At 38.8% G+C, this 21,449-nt stretch overlaps 3 protein-coding genes across 8 annotated transcripts; 2 read left to right on the top strand and 1 right to left on the bottom strand.

Annotated features, from left to right (window-relative positions):
• The first annotated feature begins 644 nt into the window (after positions 1–644).
• Positions 645–4,190, top strand: LOC111229704 (dnaJ homolog subfamily B member 9-like). The gene is made up of 3 exons (XM_022756139.1): positions 645–903; positions 1,752–1,982; positions 2,249–4,190. Exons 2-3 carry the CDS (start codon positions 1,766–1,768, stop codon positions 2,674–2,676), a joined length of 645 nt encoding a protein of 214 aa, XP_022611860.1. The 5' UTR covers positions 645–903; positions 1,752–1,765; the 3' UTR covers positions 2,677–4,190.
• Positions 4,191–4,582: 392 nt separating this feature from the next.
• LOC111229917 (dynamin-1-like protein) lies at positions 4,583–16,303 on the top strand. 4 transcript variants are annotated; one of them, XM_022756449.1, is made up of 20 exons: positions 4,583–4,806; positions 6,565–6,709; positions 7,434–7,463; positions 8,142–8,188; positions 8,700–8,771; positions 8,930–9,016; positions 9,526–9,688; positions 9,830–9,950; positions 10,117–10,248; positions 10,432–10,638; positions 10,766–10,886; positions 10,967–11,122; positions 11,244–11,333; positions 11,427–11,519; positions 11,750–11,803; positions 12,053–12,124; positions 13,157–13,330; positions 14,052–14,161; positions 14,283–14,442; positions 15,537–16,303. In XM_022756449.1, exons 1-20 carry the CDS (start codon positions 4,705–4,707, stop codon positions 15,591–15,593), a joined length of 2,193 nt encoding a protein of 730 aa, XP_022612170.1. In that variant the 5' UTR covers positions 4,583–4,704; the 3' UTR covers positions 15,594–16,303. The 4 variants fall into 4 exon arrangements, with proteins under 4 accessions (XP_022612170.1, XP_022612171.1, XP_022612172.1 ...); XM_022756450.1 differs by lacking the exon at positions 7,434–7,463; XM_022756451.1 differs by lacking the exon at positions 12,053–12,124.
• Positions 16,304–16,394: 91 nt separating this feature from the next.
• LOC111229919 (troponin T, cardiac muscle isoforms-like) lies at positions 16,395–20,439 on the bottom strand. 3 transcript variants are annotated; one of them, XM_022756456.1, is made up of 12 exons: positions 20,402–20,439; positions 20,238–20,248; positions 20,134–20,151; positions 19,997–20,018; positions 19,854–19,911; positions 19,648–19,764; positions 19,486–19,563; positions 19,264–19,374; positions 18,109–18,221; positions 17,883–17,973; positions 17,343–17,380; positions 16,395–16,526 (listed from the first exon to the last, which is right to left on the bottom strand). In XM_022756456.1, the coding sequence occupies exons 1-12, from the start codon at positions 20,437–20,439 to the stop codon at positions 16,481–16,483; spliced, it is 741 nt and encodes a 246-aa protein (XP_022612177.1). In that variant the 3' UTR covers positions 16,395–16,480. The 3 variants fall into 3 exon arrangements, with proteins under 3 accessions (XP_022612177.1, XP_022612176.1, XP_022612175.1); XM_022756455.1 differs by lacking the exon at positions 20,134–20,151; XM_022756454.1 differs by lacking the exons at positions 20,134–20,151; positions 20,238–20,248 and having other exon boundaries at positions 19,997–20,021; positions 20,400–20,439.
• Positions 20,440–21,449: the final 1,010 nt, after the last annotated feature.

The raw sequence follows: 21,449 nt of genomic DNA, 5'->3' as shown, positions 1-21,449 counted from the left end.
TGAGGGTCAACTTTTATTATAGTCTAGCGTCCGCCGAATCTCGTCCGGACAGGCGGAGTCAGCAGCCAATACTAAAAATGAGAATCCACCCTTCTATGCATTACACGGGACTAAGAAAAATAAAAAATGGAGCGCCACGCAGCTACATGGAAATGTGATGACACTTCTTTCTCAAAACAGCTGTAAATATGATGACTCAAAACTCTACAATTTTAGTAGTATGTCAATAGTATAATATTAATGAAAAACAGAACTACATCGTTTATATTACTTTTTAGTAGACGGGAATAATCATCAGAGAATTACAGTGGACAAGGATATTACATAAAAATATTAACGTTGAGTGTAGGCTACTGCTTAAGTAAGGTCGTCTGTGATTGGATAACTTACTTTATGGATGTATTTTTGCCAACAATAAAATCAATTTGTAAATATATACATCCTCCAAAGTCATCATACGGTTGAATTAATACCTCTCTAATACAATAAAATAAAGATAAATAAAAAACTGAAGATTATAATCTTCATGGATGTGGGATTTATTGCAGGGTTGTTTTATTATACTGCATTAGTTTTAAGTAGGTGCACCTAATAAACTGACAAGTGAATGTAGTTATAAATGCTGTAACCATAGGCTACAACACTCTCGTCAACACCAGGGTAACTATCGGTCAGTTGAGGAGGGGATAGTAACTGTATTGACCGACAGAGGGCAGAAACGTACCGACGAGTCTGCTTACCATGATACAGCAAAAGGATCGAAGAAGTAATGGAAACGATGCTGCTGCTAACAACTGTCCCTCGATAATACTCACAACAAACACTGTCATGTTTAACATTGGTTAAACAGTCCATAGGCAGTGTGAGTGCTACAGAACCAGCTCTCCTGTCAAACCCAAAAAGGTAGGTGCTGTGAACCTAAAATGAACGAGATTGTATGGGCAGTAGGTTGTGTTAGCCACCGTCAGCTAATGTGAGGAGTGATGTCTGTAATGACAGAGCGCAACGTGTAATATTAGCATTGCCTTGCACGAGATCAGGAGAGCAGAGTACTCTATATATATATATATATATATGTATAAACACACTATACCCAGACTTGTCAGATCTGGACTAGACTAAGCCAGAGAAGCTTAAGGCAGTTTCAAAAACAGTCTCATATTTGTGAAACATTTATTCCATTTCATGCAAAAAATGCTTTCCCCCCTGTATAGACCACTTTAAACCAAGTGTAGCTCAAAACCCACTATTCCTAGATTTGTCAAATTTGGTTTTCAGAAACGAAAAATGTCAAGTTGCCATTATTTGTGTTTTCACAAACAAGAGGCTTTTGTTTTGTTAATCATGTCCAGGGTTGATAAATATAATTGTAACATTAGCTAAAGCTACACTATTGTTGTTTGGATGGAGAAAAAGAAGGGCACTTTTGATTTCATAAATAAGTAGAGGTTTCACTAATCTGGAACTGGGCTATAAGCAGCATTCAGGCATTAACCAGGATGTCTAGCACCCTTACATAACAATAAGTGGTACACAAAATGAAGAACTGGTCGCTCAATATTGACACTTCAGATTCCCTTAACCCTCCCCCTAACTGCACATATTGTAAGCTGACCTCAGCTTCTTGCAATATTGTATGGTATAAGGCATTGTTCTCCAGGTGTGTTAGCAACAATTAACACTTTTGCTTTGTTGCATGCAACAAACATTTACTCTTTAACAAACTGCTATTTTCTCTCTCTCTATTCCAGGGGACATCAGAGCTATGGCAGCTGCACAGTCTGCTGTAACGTTTGCAGTGTGCATCCTCATGATAACAGAGCTGATACTTGCCAAGAAGGACTACTATGATATACTGGGAGTGCCTAAAGATGCCTCTGAGCGACAGATAAAAAAGGCTTTCCACAGGCTTGCAATGAAATATCACCCTGATAAGAACAAGAGTCCAGATGCTGAAGTGAGATTCAGGGAAATTGCTGAAGGTACAGTTGATTTGTATGTTTTGGGATTGCTTGGGTGTATAAAGATTCATGTTTCCTGACACACTGGAATATTATTGTTTCTTCTAATATAATATTTTGTCCAGCATGCAGAGTAGAGTGTTGTTTAGCCTGTTTCCATTTCATATTAAGAACTCTGGAGCATGTGGCCAAAGTTGGATGTTCACCTTTGGCCTGGGATTATGAAATACAGTGCTAAACATCTCCCGCCTTAACTGAATCTTGTCTCTCAATCTTGTCATGTGCAGCTTATGAAACTTTGTCAGATGAAACCAGAAGAAGAGAATATAACCAATTTGGTGACACCTCTGCATACTCCACTCAAGGCAGACATACACAGGGAACGCACCAACCTTTCAGCTTCAACTTTGATGACATATTCAAAGACTTTGACATCTACAGCCAGAACAGGCACGCCCGTCACCGAAGACACTTTGATGAACACTCCAGGTCCCAAAAGGATTCCCACAGCAGACACAAGAGACACTTTCAAGGAGGTTTTGGAGCAGGTATCTTTGATGACATGTTTGAAGACATAGAGAGAATGTTTACTTTTGACAGACACACCAAGCAGACTGAAAACAGGTTTCATGGTGCATCAAAACAACACTGTAGAACAGTGACACAACGCAGAGGGAATATGGTAACCACGTACACAGACTGTACTGCACCTTAAGATGCGATGTACAGTGACTTAAAACTTAAACTTGCCTTAAGAAGATGCAATACTGGTGTATTGATTAGGTAACTGAAAGCCACTTGGTTCAAATGCTGCGAAATTTGAACTGTGACATTTAGAACTGACATTCAGGCACAGAATGACAAGCACTGACTAAACAGTTTACTTAGCTTAGGTCAAAATTCAAATAAGCTATGTTTTCAAGCTATTCCCTGTGTGGACTTGTAAAAGATTGTAGTGGTTTTTCACTTCTTGTTGAAGTGAGCTGATAGAGAGTATTTTGTCAGTATTTTTTCAAGCACCTTCCCATGATAGCTGAGTTTGAAAACATTGTTAATTTTACTGTTTTAAGAAATAAAATAGTCCTGGCACACAAATGCATGTGTCAGTTCACCACTAGTTCACCTGCTACTCTGTTTTTGTATAGTTTTTAGTTTCTTTTGTATAGGTTTTGCTATTGTAAGTTTCAAATCACAGCTAAAGGCAGAGACAATAGCATCCAGTGGAGTTTTGCTTATGGTTGTCAAATGGGGAGCAATGTCAACAAAAACCCAGGACCCTGCACATGTTGGGGTGTTCAGTGGGTATTTTTGGGTTTGTACTACATCTTGTTGGAATGTCTGTACTCTACGATGCCAGTCTCACTTTTGAACAAAGTACATTTTAATGTTGTAGTTAAATCTCAAGCAGTAATACAAAAGAATTGTAAATGCCCCTAAATTATGAAATATAATTAGGGAAGAGGAATATGTGAATATAGAAATGTTTATGACACTCTTTTATTGGAAGTGGCCTAGATAGACCTGCAAATAAATTCAAGACAAACTGTTTCAGTTTTGATTTGGCTACATCTTATAATCAGTCCAAAAGAAAATAGCCAAAGACACTGAAACTTCAGAAGTAATCAGAGTTAAATCAACACTCAAAACAACAATCAAAAATCAAAACAGAGCAAGTTTCACACGAAATTGCAAACAATGGAAAAGTCACTGGTTTAATTTATACATTTAATTAAACCTGCTCTTTACTTTTTAAATGTTGAATATTTAGTATGGATTCACAGTTTCACTACATGAAATTGAACCACTATTCCTGAAATGTAGGTATTGAAAAACCTCTGACTGACATTTAATTTAACTGGCAGTGGACCACTTGAACCATAAGCTACAGTATGTACTAGAGGTTTCATGACTACTATTGTATATATTTTTGGATGAAGATCAAGTGAAAGAATACTGCAGTACAAAGCTGAAGAAATAATTATATGTACAAACAAGCATCAATGTTCTGCATATGACTAGTTGCTGAAACACTCAGTAAATACTGTAGAAGAGGAAACTTTTCCTGTCGTGTTACCTCATTCCTGTAAACTAGGTACAGTGACATTCTCCTTTGACATTGTGCTGTGCAATATTTATTTTCTACATTGATGTAAAATATCCAGTAGCACTTTCAATTTTGCATAAAATTCCACATACGTGTGTTGTTTTTAAAGAATGTGTTTGGAGAAATAAAATGTAGACAACAAACTGAGATCTGTTTGCTTATTTTTTAATGTTGTGTGAGAGTGAAAATGTTGTGTTCGTTCGTTGTAGTTGAATTTACCGTAAAGGTTTATTTTCCAAAAGCTAAGGTGTGGCCTATCAAATATACGTGGTCATACAGGTTTCACCATAAATGTACGCATTTCATTCATGGGTTTCACATGTAAATATTTTGGTACTCACCTTAGTTACTGTTGCGTAGAGGAAATATTTGCATCTTTCTTTTCATTAGTGCAACACGACTATGATGTCACCCGTAGGAAATGTAGTTCAGAAAAAGCCGAACCTTGAAGTATCCCTCTGGTGAACTGACTCTAGCGAACTCAAACTCCCATGATGCAACCACGAGCAACTGTTTGCGCAGTTGTCGGCAGAGCCAAAGCCAGTAGCTGTAGCTGAGAGACATTGAATGACTTTGTACCCGTCTCTGGCAGGGTAAAGAAAGTTGTCTTTTGACAGGTCGGTATTAGTATCGAAGCTAATGGAGGCCCTTATACCTGTCATAAACAAGCTGCAAGATGTATTTAATACGGTCGGCGCAGATATAATTCAACTGCCGCAGATAGTTGTCGTGGGAACTCAGGTGAGAAACGTCACTTTGCTTAAAGGCTAGCAACTTAGTTAGCCTGCGTCAACTTACTGTTTTGTCTACTTCCATGCACCGCGGGTTTTCTTTCACTTTCATTCAGGTACAATAGACATACATGTTTAGATTGGCTTTACATACGTTTCGCTTTTTACGTTCATCCAAGTTAACTAGTTAACTGGCAGGAAAGTTAGCATTAGCTACATGTGATCTCACATTGTTTGGGTTGACAGGGAACAAGCAAGTATAGCCTTCCGATCGCTATCTTATAATTAAAATCAAAGTCTGATTTTCTGTAACTTCATTAGATTTAGATTGTTACATATTTATAGGCCTGCTAACTCAGGAATTCATGTTCAACTAAGCGTTTAGTCAAAACACTGCTGATCTGAAGTTGACTCTTCAAATGTATTGTTTTGTTCGACCAACAGTCCAACCTCCCACAAACTCCCAAATATTCAGTTTAAATGATGTATTACCAATAAAAGCATCAAATCTTATCTTTTGAGAGGCTGAAATCTGCAAATATGTGCAATGTTTTCATTTTTACTTGTAAATTGAAACGATTAATCAATTATCAAAAGGGTTCATGATTATTATTTGGTTGATCCACTAATCGATTAATCATTTCATAAATATATTCCTCTCCTCATACCATTCACACTACTAAGCATCTGTCTTAATGCATAACTTGATTTACTACTTTAAAGATATCCATTCAGTAACACAATAGTGTGCTTAGTTGCAAAATTTTGGGCTATTGGTCATAAAAAATGTTTTTGTTTAAATCAATCAGCAGATCAATCAATAATGAAACAAATCATTCGTTGCAGCCCTTCATCTAACTAAAAAGTATAATGCAGCAAATTTAACAACACCAAAAACTACAAATGTCCAGAAACCTCAATTAACACTTCTGTTCTCTAATACAGTTTCACCCTGACCACCTAACTACCTTGTGTACACACCAGAGCCTAATTGGTTTAAAGTGGCAGTTTTTTTCTAACATGTTTACTTTCACTGGTCAGCTAATAGGATGTGGCTGTCTCAGACCTTTTGGCAGGCATCTCAGGGCATTACAGTGACACAAAGCAAGCCAAAGGATGGTTTAAATGCCTGATTTGTTATGTATGTCCTTGCCGGGGCTCAACAAAGGCCCAGATCTGCTGAGACCTTTAGTTAAGGACAGGTGTAACTAATACTAGATGCCAAGTATTAATAATTGGTTATTCCTGTCATGTCTGTGAGTAGGCCCACCTATAGCAGTCAAAACATTAGATTTATAGCCTCAAAGGAAGTAACTGATTACATTTTAGCCCTCCTCTCCTACCAAGGAAATTAGGACCTCTTCATTAAAAAGGAATCGGCTAGCCAAGTGAGCTAAGTGAGGTATTTCAGCTCACAAGATCTCATTAAGGCTTACACTACCACACGTCAATGAACAAGAAATGACCGACTAGTAGCACCCAGTGCTTGTGTGAATGAAGACTGTACACAAGTTGAAGCAGCCACAAGGTTTGTGTCTAATCAGTAAGTGACGCTCAACACTGCCAATTTCACCCCTGAAAGTTCTTTGGCCTAAACGAAAGTACTACCACCGCAGCAGGGAGCTAAATTTGGGATAATAACTTTGAAGTAACACCAAAAAGTGTCTAGTAGAGTCAGTCTGAGGTCTGATTTCTCTGCTCAGTGAGTCACATATACATCAGTCTCTACTGGTGGTTTTGTTTACGATGTTGTTGTTATTGTCCACAGAGCAGTGGGAAGAGTTCTGTTTTAGAGAGCCTGGTTGGAAGGGACATCCTGCCACGCGGCACTGGTGTCGTCACACGGCGGCCCCTCATCCTACAGCTTGTGCACATTGATGCAGACGACCGCAGGAAAACCAGTGAAGAGAATGGTAACATCACTCTGACCTCTGCTTCTTCTGTATCTTTGGTTGTTTGGTTTTCATGGAGTTCTTTATGTATTAACTTCTCCAACAAAGAAAATGATTTGATAGTGAGTATTTTTATATATATGCAGTACATTGTGTATGTACTTTGCATAGTCAGGTGCCACCACAGTCAAGTATTATTATCAATATACACGTAAAGTACCAAAAATAAAAGTACGCTTCATGCAGAATGGCATATTTCAGAATGTATTTTATTATCTTATGTTTTTACTCCACATAATGTATTTATTTATCTTATATTCATTGTAATTATTGATGCATTAATGTAAGCATCACTTAAATGTTGCAGTTGGTAAAAGTGGTACTAATTTTAGCTACTATATATATATATATATATATATATATATATATATATATATATATACACACACACACACACACACATACTGTTGGGTATTTTATATATACTGTATTCATAATCTCAATATGCAAAATAACTAGTCGCTAACGCTGTGGTACAAATGTACTCAGAGTCAGCACAGCTATCTTCCACTTCTGGGTGAAAAGAACAGGGGAGTAAAATGTGAGTAAAAAGATCCTGCATTTATTTAAAGCTGTTCTCTGGGAATGGCCTCAGAGTGACTCTGCATTGCTGCAGAGTGTCATGCAGGAGCTGCAGATAGCCGGGCTAACCCTTTTGTCTCCTGTCGTCTCTCTTTAACCACAGAATCCAAGAAAAATGGACGCCTTTACAGAGGTCTCCTTTTCCTTGTTCTATTTATTATTGTGTTTGTATATTACATAACACCCCCTCTCTTTTGCCCATTCTGCCTTGTATTTGTGTAGCTCCTCCAAAGCTGCCAAACCATGTGGCTTCATTTTATTCAGCTCATGCCCTCCCCTTCATGTAGGCTGGTCTCTGTCAGTTAAAGTTAGACAAAGAAAGTTAGCAAATTTCTGTTGAAAATAATCATTTAGTGCTTAGTTTGACATTTTTTAAAACTTCCCTAAAGAGCACCTGTAATATCCTCAAATACCAGCTTCCTCTAAGATGACTATCAGACTCCACCCTCCTGAGTTTGTTTCCTTGTTTTTGTCGCAACTTTAATTATTGCAGCAAGTGATTACCTTGTTTTTGAAACACCGTGACAGTCTCTAGGTCTCCACTTCCCAAAATGCACATGCTTCTTTGTTGCTTCAAGTTATAATTTGCTTCCATTACTTTTGTGTGAAAACCACAGTTGTTCCACTGTTTTGTAAACTCTTCAGCTGTGGATCTTTGACTGAAGAGTTTTTCCATCCCATTCTTGCCAACAGAGAAATCCTCCCTTGAGACATTTAACAGCTCAATAGTAAAAATAGTAACACTGTTCTCAAAGCCACATTGGCTACATCAGTAACCAAAACATCTGTCCTCAACTTTGTACTTCTGCAGGCATCGATGGAGAGGAATGGGGCAAATTCCTACACACCAAAAACAAGGTAGGGCCAGAAAACAATACTCTCAATGGAGTCTTCCACCACTGCTGCACTGTATATGGAATGTGAATGTTTGATAAACCTGGGTCTGATACCCTTGTTCTCTATCCTCTATTGATCCACTGACATTTATGGAGTAGCTTCAGTGATTTTGCAGTATGTTTTCAACAGCAACATCTATAAATCTTTAATGAGATCAGGTACACACCCTCTCAGCAGCTAAAAATGTTCATATGGCTGCAGGGTAAATGTCCTCCAAGGTTGAATTGTGTCTCTTTGAGTTCCACATAGTTCTCCATGTTTGAACAAAGAAACTCTTATGATGTGCTGATAGCCTCATGACACTAAACAGGGAGTCTCAGGAAATCTTTCTTTGTAAATTATCCACGTCATGTCCTTTTTTTTTTTTGGTCACTCTTTGTTGTTATTGTTGTTTGAATCAAAAACTGCTGCTTACATTGATGTTACCAACATGTTGGAGTCCTTACCTTTCTAAATGAAATCTTCCTTTCAGATCTACACAGACTTTGAAGAGATCAGGCAAGAAATTGAAGCAGAAACGGAAAGAATTTCTGGCAATAACAAGGTATGCTAATTACACGTATGAAGGGAGAGCACTAAGAGTTGTAAAACAAGAAATGATATTATCTGACTGAATTATCTGAAACTGAATTATCTTAAATGCCCTCTACCACTATCAGTCTGTACAAGTAACCGAAGAAGGTTGTATTTTTTTCCCCCTAGGGTATTAGTGATGAACCTATTCACCTGAAAATATTCTCACCATATGTTGTCAACCTCACACTGGTGGATCTTCCTGGCATTACAAAGGTGAGATAGGTTTCAATTTTGCCTCCCGGTGTTTCATTTATGAACTCAAAGTGATCCTGCACATGAATTTCACACAAGATATCTGCAGGTCTTGTAAAATCTTAAAAAGCATGAATTCAGTTCTCTCGATAAGATGCTTTAGATGGTATGAAGAAGTCCTTGATTTCTTATAATGGGCTTAAATATTTTTCTTGCCTGTTGTAGTAACACTGGTTATAACTTTTAGAACCTGGCTTATTGTTATAACCAGCTTACTGTGTATTATTATTGTTTATCATCACTGCTAGCCACAATATCCGGGAAGCTCACTTAATCATAAGGTCACATTAATTGATTAATTATAAGGATTATTTCTTTGAAAGCCCTGATAATTGTTATATGAATGTGCCTTATTGTCCCCACTGGTTATCTACCCAGTATAAAAAAGATATTAAAAGTCACATTTAATTTTTTTGAACTCTGTCAAAACCCTGTCACGGTTTGAAATCAGCATGTATTTGTTAAATCAGGTGCCTGTGGGAGACCAGCCCAAAGACATCGAGATCCAGATCAGAGAGCTGATCCTCAAGTACATCTCAAACCCCAACTCCATCATCCTTGCTGTGACTGCTGCCAACACAGACATGGCGACGTCAGAGGCCCTTAAAGTGGCCCGCGAGGTTGACCCTGATGGTAAAGTGCCTCATTGTTTTCTTCTTTCTTTGCTTTTAGATTTTACTCTTTATTTTATTTCTTTTCCTCTAGTCATGTACTTGGTGGCTTCCTTAGCTCAGCAGTGTTTTTGTAGCCAGGTGTGTATGTCTGTGCATTCAGGTAGGAGGACACTAGCGGTGGTGACCAAGCTGGATCTGATGGATGCCGGTACAGATGCCATGGACATATTGATGGGCAGAGTCATTCCTGTCAAACTGGGCATTATCGGAGTAGTCAACAGGTAACACTGCAGTAATATGTCACGTTCACCTCTAACATCATCCTGAATTGAGACATTTGGGAGTGATGCTCAGTGGAGTTACATTGTTGTAGCATTGTTGGTGGTACCAAAGGACAAAAAAGTCTGACACACTCTCATGAGTATTTTTTGTTTTTGTATTTTTTAGGAGTCAGCTCGATATCAATCAAAAGAAGTCGGTGGCAGATGCGATCCGTGATGAATATGCCTTCCTACAAAAGAAGTACCCCTCCCTCGCTAACAGGAATGGAACCAAATATCTGGCCAGAACATTGAACAGGTATGGAGTTGAGATTAATGTATGTATATGTATGTATGTTTTCTGAGTTGTTTATTGATCCCAATAACTGTAATATTATCTGACATGATAGATTATACAGTCACCTCTGAATTATCCGTATTAATATACTGTTGTAGTCTCCAGGAAAGACCCTTTTCAATGTTTTCTTTTTCAATGTCATAGGTTACTGATGCACCACATCAGAGACTGTCTCCCTGAGCTGAAGACGAGGATCAATGTGCTGGCAGCCCAGTACCAGTCTTTACTCAATAGTTACGGTGAACCTGTCGATGACAAGAGCGCCACGTTGCTGCAGCTCATCACCAAGTTTGCAGCAGAGTACTGCAACACCATAGAGGGCACTGCCAAGTACATCGAGACAGCTGAACTGTGAGTTACACAACTCTCTGAACTGCATGTACCTTCACACACCACTAAGGGGTGCTAGCATTGGTACTCTCCTGACTGGTCAAATTCTGCTTGTATGTTTAATGCAGTTTCCTTTCTTTTTTTTCAGATGCGGTGGAGCAAGAATCTGTTATATATTTCATGAGACGTTTGGTCGCACATTGGAGTCAGTAGACCCACTGGGTGGTCTGACAACCATTGATGTGCTCACAGCAATCAGAAATGCAACAGTAAGTTTTTTGCTACCTCTCTAACTCGTACTCTTACACGGAACCTTTTTGAAGACTTATGTTTTCATTGTACGTGACAGGGCCCGAGGCCTGCTTTATTCGTGCCTGAGGTTTCGTTTGAATTGCTGGTGAAGAGGCAGGTCAAACGTCTGGAGGAGCCCAGTCTTCGCTGTGTGGAGTTGGTTCATGAGGAGATGCAGAGGATCATCCAACACTGCAGCAACTACAGCACACAGGTGAAAAACAAGCTCACATACACACAAACTAAAGAAAACTAAAGCACAGTGGTATCCTGTAAATACACAAAACTGCAGTGTCTGACATATACAGTATAATGGTGATTGTTTATCTCTGCAGGAGTTGCTGAGGTTTCCAAAGCTCCACGATGCCATAGTAGAAGTGGTCACCTCCTTACTAAGAAAGAGACTCCCTGTCACCAATGAAATGGTCAGGACCTGCTCCCCATGAACACATGAGCATTTTAAGGGAAGTTTATTCACAACCAGGTCTGATTAATCAATGTTCTGAATTTCTTTTCAGGTTCATAACCTTGTTGCCATCGAGCTGGCCTATATCAACACAAAGCACCCTGACTTTGCTGATGCCTGCGGTCTCATGAACAACAACATAGAAGTAAGAGTCTAGCTTCTACTCTCACTGACGCAGTTGTTTTGTATTTCTCAACTAATCTGATCATGTTAATTGTGAAGATATAGTGAGGTTATGGCCTGTCACTGATCTTGATGTTGTTGTACATTTCAGCCGCAGCACAGCGCAAAAAAAAATAACAACTAAAGAAACTGGAAACATTCTCTCTTCTTATCTCTGACAGAGGTTCATTTGTCAAACTTTTGTTTTCATAGGAGCAGAGACGCAACAGAATGAGAGACCTGCCCTCTGCTGTCCCCAGAGACAAGGTACAGTCCGTCTCTATGAGAGTCGTTGATCTTCTGTTTTCTTGTAACAGGCTTTAGCAGGTTTTCTACCACTGACGGACTGATGCATTCAGTCTACTCTCTCTGAAGAATTAACCAGCAGAATTAATTAATTAATTAATTAAATCTAACACAGTCATCGTCTTTACATTATATAAAGTTCCTACGCACCTCTACTTGTAGCTCCTGTCAGTTTTCTGTCCGCTCTTTTCTTCTGATGTCTTTCTTTAGTCCCTTAGAGGCCCAGGTGGGCAATCTCTCTCCCCCACTGAGCCTCCTGCCCCTGAGGGCGAGGTCGCAAAGGTGTGTCCCGTTCACTCACTGCCTGCCCACATTTAATTCTACCCACCTCCAAGCCCCTTTTCCGATGTCATATATTTGAAAGCCCTGTAGTGTCCTGAAAATGCAGTGGCGTTTGAGGGGCAGTTCTTACCTTAACTGATCTGACCTTTGATCTTCACTCTGTGTTGTACATTTAACCCCTTTTCTCCTGCATGCTGATTGCTCTGACAGAAGAAACACGACAACTCCAGAATCAATTGGCATGTCGTGTTTTAAAATGAGGAAAACTTGAATTAGTTTTGTAGGAGTGGATGATATGGACAGAATCTTCTATCAGGGTACATGTAATTTTATGACAAAACGATATAGTCTACCGGTCAGAAGTTTTAGAACACCTCAGTTTTACCAGCTGTTATTATTTTCTTGTTACTTGTCTTTTTCTCGCCATTCTGATAACAGTATACAGCACTACTTCCTGCAGTATGTCCTAATAATAGCAGTAGTAGGAATAGTTTGCATGAACTTTCAAGGCTTCATTTATTTCCCTTGCTGCAGGAAAGCTGGAAGTTAACCAATTTTTTTAATCCCTGAAAAAATCTGTTCTCTATGAAAGTTACATGACATTTCAGTTTTTGTTGACATACCTGGAAAATGGGGTTGTTTTTAAACTATTGACTGAATAAAGTAGAAGAAAAAAAATTGTAGCTAAATGTCTTCTGCTCTATTATCATCATATCACCCAATCCTAAACCTGAGTTATGTAATTTGTGCTCACTGCTTGCCAGTGTTTCCCACCAAACTCCTGCTTGTTTTGTTTCAACTGAAGAATAAACAAAGGTCTGAAGGAACTTCTTTGGAGTGAAGACAAAGAAGGCCTGTGGCATGCTACTGTTTAAGTGTTAACATACACTTGCTTATGTCCGCGCACTGTTTTGTTGATTAAAATTTGTTGATTTAACCTATTTTCCTGATTTCCTGTGTACATGTTGTATTTCCAGTCCCTGAGCAGGATTCTTCACACATTCTCAGCCTCTGTCTCTCTCCTCCCTATAGGCAGCAGCTGGTTCTCAGAGCGGCTCTGTCAGCGAGCAGATAGACGGTGGGACAGGGAACTGGAGGGGAATGTTGAAGAAGGGAGAGGAGGGTACAGCTGGTGACAGGGCTGTGCCCCTAAATCCATTTCCTGCAAGCCCACAGAGGGGCCATGCTGTCAACCTCCTAGATGTGGTGGGTAACAGAGTCATGATGGCTGGTAGCTTCAAATCACTGCACAATAAAATGATTCCATTCACAAATGGAAGCTTGTGCACTTTTTATATTTAGTTTAGAAATCGTAATTTAACTTTTTTTTTTTTTTTTTTTATATGAAAACTAAGAAAACCTTTATCCCTCTACAGCAATATTGTCCTATCACATATTGAAAGAATGTGAGGCATAGTGAAAGGCTTCAGAAAAATCTTATGTAAGAGGTTATTGCTGGATAGCAAAAACAGCAGGGAGTGGAAAAACAACTTTTATCCCAGGACAGAATTTAATAAAATTTAATCCCTGACCTGGAACTAACAGGCCAGGGCCAGAGGTAATGAGTGACAGAGAGATCATTTGTTCTGTTTATTTTGAGCTTTATAGACAACTAGTCAAATGTTGAAATCAACCCTAATGCCTGTCTGATCAAAGATGGGTGTAATAATATATATATATGTATATAAAATAAAAAAAAAATATTAATTAATCAATTTTAGGCCAATCACTGAAATTGTGGTAATTCATCAAAAAACTCAGGTAGGATAGTTATTAATTGTTCAGCAGCAGCTTTCTAGTACGTTCAACTCCATGACACAAAATTGACTTTCCTTTGCACCTATGCTGTTGCCTTTGCAGGCTACAGCATTGGTGGGATATTGATCTGACAGTTTCATACATGATTTTTGTGCCTGCTCATTCCCAGCCTGTTCCAGTGTCCAGGAAGTTGTCGGCTCGGGAGCAGAGGGACTGTGAGGTTATCGAGAGGCTCATCAAGTCATACTTCCTTATCGTGCGGAAAAACATCCAAGACAGGTTCACATTTAATTGCCCTTGCTCATTTATATATTATTTTTGAAATGTTGGCATGATTTGTCCCCTCTCATGTGCTTGACTGTATCTTCATCCTATCTCCTATTTTCCTGTTTGGCCTCAGTGTACCAAAAGCAGTGATGCACTTCCTGGTGAACCATGTGAAGGACTGCCTGCAGAGTGAGCTGGTGGGTCAGTTATACAAGACAGCCCTGCTGGACGATCTGCTGACAGAGTCTGAGGACATGGCCCAGAGACGCAACGAGGCTGCTGACATGCTCAAGGTAACAGATCTGTCAAGTGTCACTATGGATAGCAACAACAAGATCCAGTATCAGTCATACGCTCACTGCTCGATAAAACATTTAAATCTCACGTGAAATACTGGTTGAATTCATCACTGAGATGTTTGCTTCTAAAATAAATTTAGTATATCAATCAAGTATATCAAATAGTAAGTTTAAAGACAGAGGGATTTCAAGCTTGAAAGGATAAAAATTGTGAATTTATTGAAAAACAGTTGTCAGATGCCCATTTAAAGTGGTTTTGCTTGCTGTCATCATTCCTACTGCTCATACTGACCATTAGATGATCCGTTCTAAATTCACTTTCAATCTAAGTGATGGGGGATGAAATGTACGTTTTTCTGAAGCTAATGTGAGGCTTCATCTGCCTGAGTTACAGTCTTTGTAGTATAAGATTTACTCTTAGTGTTTCCCTGTTGAGCTACAGTGAAGGGATTGTAACAAAAAGACTAAAACTGTAGAGGATATGTATTATTAGCTTCACTAGCTTCTAAATTATTGCACAGGAAGTGTGCTGCGGACATTGACCCCTCTCACGTATATTGTAAATGTATTAAGAAGGGTTCATTAGGGGCGTTGAATGGCGCAGTGGTCTAAGCAGGCGCCCCATATGTAGAGGCTACAGTCCTCGCTGCACTCGGCCCCGGTTCAAATCCCGCATCGGATGGCCCTTTACTGCATGTCATTCCCCCTCTCTCTGCCTCCCCATTTCCTGTCTCTCTATACTGCCCTGTCCAATAAAGGCACAAAAGCCCAAAAAAATATACTTTAAAAAAAAAAAAAAAGAAGGGTTCATTAAATGGCCAGTATGAACAGCAGGTATTTCAGTGTTCACATGGGCACCTGATTGTTTTAGGCCGAGGTGAAGAAATGTGAAGCTGTGCTTTAAGGCAATTTAGAGGAACTACACCTCAGTAAGAGGATGATGTCCCAAATATTGTACATTCAGTGTATCAGTTGTAGTTGGAAGTAGAAACAGTATATCCCCCCAAAAATAATAAAAAGTTAAATAATCAAGTTCTTTAATTTACACACTTTTCCATCTCCGTGTCTTTTTCCATTCCTGTGTGCAGGCACTGCAGAAAGCCAGCCAGGTGATAGCGGAGATCAGAGAAACCCACATGTGGTGAGGGCTGCCTCTCTTCAGCAGGTTCCCTTCATCCCTCATGGACCATCCAACCCCCTGCAACCCCCGCCCCCCCTCCCCCAAGCCGAGTCTCCCAGCACTTTGGACTGCTGAGTCAGAACAACCTGAAAATGCACTGGTGTGGATATGTGTATATCTAAACATAGTTTTAATGTACAGTAAGGACTTGGATTCAATGAAGGGTGGAACATATCACCATCTGCATCACACATGCCCCTGTCCTAGATTGTTATATTTTTCTTATGTAATTAAAACAATAAATATATAGATCATGTTGTGCATCACCACTATGTGGATCCCTGCTGAGGAATGTCTGCTCTTAATGTAGATTTGAATTAAAGCTAGAAATGACAAACACATGCTACAACATGTAGATGCTCTCTGTATCAAGTAAATTCTTTCATTAGCTGGTTACAAAATACTGTATCCACTGCTAATTTTTCCAAAGAAATGTACTTAACTTAGATATTTTTATTGTGGAAATACCCTACCATTTTTACACACTCTTCTGTTTCCTGTTAATAACAATATTACAAAGCTAAATTAGATCCATTTTTGTCTCTGTGTTTACATGTCCTTACACAGTAAGCTCTCTTACATTCTTAGCGGTTTCAGTATCTTCAGTGAGGTGTTTGTGTGATATTTTGTATGAATATGTTCTGTTCCTGAAGTGTATGTTGGACAAAATTACACAGAAACAGACAATCTACATAGAGAGGCAGCAGAGTGGATGTAATGACTTATTTATTGTTTTGATATCATGATAATTGACATGTAACCCAACACAACAGAACAATGAATACACGCACAACAGACACTCGGGCCAATCACTGGTGTCTCGCTCTGCCTTGGCCTCGTCTGGTAGCTGCTTTACCTCAGCCGGGCTCCCATCTTGCCCTTGCCACGACCTTTGGCACTGGAAGGGGCGCAGGAAAAGCACAGCAGTCAGTGAGTTTACGACAAGTGGAGGCCTTTTAAATCGAAGCATTCAACAACTCGACAAACAAATCGGTGAACAAGGTGACTGTAAAAACAGAAATCCCAATTTAAGTATATTAAGTATGTTACCACTTAAGATGATGTGGAAATAAAATCTGTTTTAAGTGCAGATCATCTTAACTGCAAAAAACTCTGAGGCTTCCTTTGACCTAATTATGATTTGTCTTTCTAATGAGAGTACAAATAAAAGGTTAAGTTTCTCCCCTTCAAAGGCTTGAACGAATCTCACAGATATGTCATCAATAATTCTGCAGTTTCTCTGGTGCTGTTGTTTTGTTGGATTTCAGATGGTCATAACCTCATAACCACTTACATTCCAGTCCGCTCTGCAGAATTACTAAGTAGAACAGATGCCAGATGCTCCATAAATAGATTTTACAGGATAAATTTGCAAGAACATTTGCATGCAATGATGCAATGAATAAAAAGAAGGTGGAGAACAATTGGCCTCAGAGAGGGCTGTGGCAAAGAACAAAGGATTATCCTCTGTGATCCCTAATCCATTCTATGACTATGACCATAACAAGATGTGAAAAGGAATGGAGTATAAATTGGCGTAATGTGAAAAGAAGTAGATATTTATATATTTATTCTCCAAACCTCCTTGGCAACCAACCCAGAAAGAGAAGAAGAGATGGAGGATTTAGACAAGATTTAGACAAAATGGTGACAAGTCCAGTATTTGTCTGAGTGGGAATCAGGAGTAAATCCAGCCAGTGTTTTCTGTATTTACCTTTGGTGATCCTGGACTCGGGCAAGAAGCTGGTTAATCTGGAAAGACACATAAGCCTTGCTAAGCATTGTAAAAAAAAAAAAAAAAACCACACAGACAAGATACCTGACATGTCCAGCAGAGGCTGCTAACATTATTCTGGAAAATGGAAAACTCTTAAACCCAACATTCATTGTAACTTAAGACCAGCTTTAATTCTACCCAGTATAGTTCTGTCACGTTTTATCTGAGAGAAACTACATGATAAGAAGAGGAGCGCAAATTACAGAAAAGAAACAGTTTCTGTTGATGATATCTCAACCTAGTATAGAAACAGTTTCTATCTTTGTGCCTCACACTGAGGTAATTTCTAAATTGATAATCATGATTCCTCTAAAGAACATTAAATGTGGGATGAATTCAAATAATTAAAACAATGTTTGACTCCAAGTGTCTTTCAGATGCTGTGTTTGTCTGATTTCCATCATAACGTCACTAGAGACATCATCATTGCAGGATTTATTAAAAAGATAAGCTGCTACCGTGTGTTGATCGACTTACATCGTATTTCTGTCTTTTGAGTTTCTCACTGAGATCAAACTTCTCGGCCTCCAGCCCCATCAGCCACTGCCACAGCTCGTTGGCCTTCTCCCTGAACACAAAAAACCATCAAAAGTTACATCATGAGTCGTCCACATGCAAAAAAAAATTGTAATCTGCTATAAAACAGAATACAGACTTTCACACAATGTTCAAATACACAATGTCCTGCATAGCTCTGTCTCACTTGAGTTTATCCTCGTTCAGATGATCAACACTGAGAGGCTTCTTGCGCTCAGCCAGGATCTTCTTCTTCTTCTCCCTCTCCGTTTGTTTCTTGGCTCCTCTTCTGTTGTCACTCTGTTTCGGTCAAATGAAAGAAAACACACATCAGTCAGTTTGAATGAATTCATCTTGTTGTGAAAAAAGAAAGAAATGGTTACTCTTCTGAAGAAGTATTCAGATCCTTTACTTAGGTAAACGTAATAATGCAACAATGTAAACAACAAGTAAAAGTCCTTCATTAAAACACTATATTATATTTATCACCGTATATTATTGTATTATTTTTACTGATGCATTTACAGTATGTGTAAGCAGCAATTTAATGTTTTAGTTTTTTGGTAATTTAATCTGCAAAATAAATAGTAATTTACAATAAGTTTTGTGTAAAAAAGTAAAAAATACAATGTTCACCTCTCAAATGTTGTAGAGTAAAGGTCAAAAGTAGCTATTCTGACAGAGGGTATTTAAAGGTCCCATATTGTATAAACTGAGATTTCCATTTTTTTATTTAAAGCAACTTAAATTTAAAGTAACTTTGTGATGTCAGAGCTATACAGTCGCCACCCCCAGAACGGCCCACGTGGACCCCTTGCAGGATTTGGGGCTCTATAAGTGTTTACCTGAAATTTGATTTATATCAGATCACTCAGAAAACAGTCACAGACCTGTTGTTACTAGAGCTCCAGAGAGAAGCCTGAGGGAGAAGTTTTAAAACTACATTATCACTCAGAAAACAGTCACAGACCTGTTGTTACTAGAGCTCCAGAGAGAAGCCTGAGGGAGAAGTTTTAAAACTACATTGAAATTGTTTTTGGTACTTAAACACAAATATATCTTCTTATGGATAACAAAACCTCTGACAAAAACTGGAAAAGTGTAAAATATGGGACCTTTAAACATTTTTTTACCCTTTTTAAGGCAACTGCAAAAATAGTCACCATCTCAAAGGGTGTAGCTGGGGGAATTGGGGAGTTGCCGTCGTCTTCGGCCCAAGTAATCAACACATATCAAGTCAAGCAACAGCAGCTCTACTTGAATAGTGTTTGTGACTTCTCTTGTCACCTTCAGGCATTATGTTTCACATTTAAATACTATAAGCCATAAGAGGCTGAGTGACCTTTTGTCCAGCGCTGTACTGCTGGGACATGTTCGAGAGAGCCTTCTTCTTCTTGGCGTCCTCATCATGCTTCTTACGCTGCTCCTCCAGCTCCTTCCGCTCCTTCTCCTCCTGTGTACCAGCACCGGTGAAACAATTAGAGGGGAAACTGACGTCTTCATGTGGTCAACGTGTTATGAACTGTAGTGTGAGGTTTTAAGTTCATGTACACTGAGATCATACCGCAAGTCTGGCCTGTCTCTCCTTCTCTCTCTCTGCCCTGACCCTCTGCTGCTCTGCTCTCTCTGCACGACGCTTCTCCTGCAACAGAGACAAACGGTCCACAGTCATGGCGGTTTGGACCAGACAGAAACACCGGGATTGTCCTGCGAGTGACACACTCACGATTCTGTTCACAAGGGCGATGAGCTCCTCTTCCTCTTTCTTCCTCTGGATGAAGTGAGCCTCGATCAGAGACTGCAGCTCAGACAGATCTTTCTCCTGACGCTTCCTGTGGATGTCCTGCCATCAAATCAACACACTCTGTTGGAAATGTGTCTGTTGTTTGCCAAAGTGACATTTCTTGGTGTCACTCAGTGAGCTCTACTCACATCAAAATCCACTTTCTCTCCATCGGGGATCTTTGGGGCGCTTATATTTGACATAAACCTGCAGAGGTGAGAAGTTTCTTATTGTATGATCTGCATTAAGAGGTGTTTTAATTGTTTAACTAAAGGACAGCTAAGATGCTTACTTAGGCTTTGGCTTTGACTCATCTGGGACAAAGGAAAGAAAACAGTAGCCGTTATGATGACATTGACAAGTGAGTGGAAAGTATACATTTAATAAGTTATTACCAATCACTAGAGCATTAAAGGATGATTTTCTCACCTGTCGCCTCCTCTTGTGCTGATGACCAGGAACATGAATGATTAGTAAAATGTTTGGAAATTAAACATGACATATAAAAACACAAGCTGCTCCAACTTTCTTACCTTCTCCCTCCCTTCAGCAGCAGCAGAACAGCAGTAGTGACAAAAGAAAAAAAATAATTTATCAAAATTTATTATGATGCATATACTGAATCAATTCCACAAAAAATATTAAAATTAATGGACAAATACAGCAAAAAGTGTATAAATGTTAAATGATTACATACTGAGCTTCCTCCTCCATGACGTCTTCTGTGTCAGACATTTTGTTATAGATGAGCTCTGCAAAATGGATCCTATTAGCCTATTTTTAGACCGGCAAACATTTCTGATCATTAAACAACAAAGCAGTGGCAACAGTTCACACACATTACAATGAGTGTCAGTGAGTATTGACCTGAATATCTCAGCTCACTGTGGTAGAAGAAGTAAAGTTAGTAGAATAAATAGATGTAGAAGTAGAAGAAAATGCTCAATACACACAGGTAAAAGTACAGCATTCAGAAATGTGGCAGCAAAATGTGTTTAAGAATAAGAAAATAAAAGGTTTCAATGTGTAAAATTACTGTTTCAAACTGTAAAAAATCTTTTCATGCTGCAGTTCCAGGTGCTGCTGCTGTGGGTGTAAAACCTGATGTAAAAACCTTAAAAATAAACCTGAAATCTGAAAGGTAACCACTGGTAGTTACTGCAGCTGTTCGTTATTGCTGTTCGTATAATATCACCTCTGAAATGGAGTGAAGTCAGAGTATAAAGTAAAACAAAATGAAAATACTCAACTTGAGTACTTATGCAGTATTCAAGTAAATATACTCAGTTACTTTGACCTCAAATCATTACTCTACAAATATTCATTCTATTTTGTGTCAGAGCAGGGTACATGTGGTGTTTAATGTCTGAAAAGTGAATGACCACAGCTGTCACATCACTTTAGTTAAATGTAAGTTAAATGAAAGTACTATAAAGTTGCATAAAACAGAGATACTCCAGTAAAAAACAACCTCAAACTTGAATTGAAGTAGAATATCGAGTACAAATATTTAATTTATGTTGTCTCACAGGGTGAATTTACTGTGGGTAACAAATCTTGCTAAGTACAAATCCATTAATACCAGTGCTTCTAAATGGTAAGTAATCTAATTCTTTGTGTTAGTAGTTATGGTTGCAATTCAGTCACATTTGGTTCTAACAGCGGAAAACGATGTGAAGTCATTTCTGTTACATGTGGCTTAAAAATATCTGAACACAGGCAGTGAACACAATCACAAAATGACA

The sequence above is a fragment of the Seriola dumerili genome, unplaced genomic scaffold, assembly GCF_002260705.1.
Source record: "Seriola dumerili isolate Sdu_G_001 unplaced genomic scaffold, Sdu_1.0 BDQW01000242.1, whole genome shotgun sequence".
NCBI classification, from domain to species: domain Eukaryota; kingdom Metazoa; phylum Chordata; class Actinopteri; order Carangiformes; family Carangidae; genus Seriola; species Seriola dumerili.
This window is presented reverse-complemented; position numbering and strand designations above follow the sequence as displayed.

Bases quoted from the DNA above. Each gene is read 5' to 3' on its own strand.
- LOC111229704 (XM_022756139.1), top strand. From the start codon at position 1,766: ATGGCAGCTGCACAGTCTGCTGTAACGTTTGCAGTGTGCATCCTCATG. The intron at 1,983-2,248 runs GTACAGTTGATT...TGTCATGTGCAG, and splicing joins ATTCAGGGAAATTGCTGAAG to CTTATGAAACTTTGTCAGAT.
- LOC111229917 (XM_022756449.1), top strand. From the start codon at position 4,705: ATGGAGGCCCTTATACCTGTCATAAACAAGCTGCAAGATGTATTTAAT. The intron at 11,123-11,243 runs GTGAAAAACAAG...TTATCTCTGCAG, and splicing joins GCAGCAACTACAGCACACAG to GAGTTGCTGAGGTTTCCAAA. The intron at 11,334-11,426 runs GTCAGGACCTGC...ATTTCTTTTCAG, and splicing joins TCCCTGTCACCAATGAAATG to GTTCATAACCTTGTTGCCAT.
- LOC111229919 (XM_022756456.1), bottom strand. From the start codon at position 20,439: ATGTCTGACACAGAAGACGTCATGGAGGAGGAAGCTCA. The intron at 19,765-19,853 runs GTGAGTAGAGCT...ATTTGATGGCAG, and splicing joins GAGAGAAAGTGGATTTTGAT to GACATCCACAGGAAGCGTCA. The intron at 17,381-17,882 runs GTAAGTCGATCA...GTGTCTTTCCAG, and splicing joins TCAAAAGACAGAAATACGAT to ATTAACCAGCTTCTTGCCCG.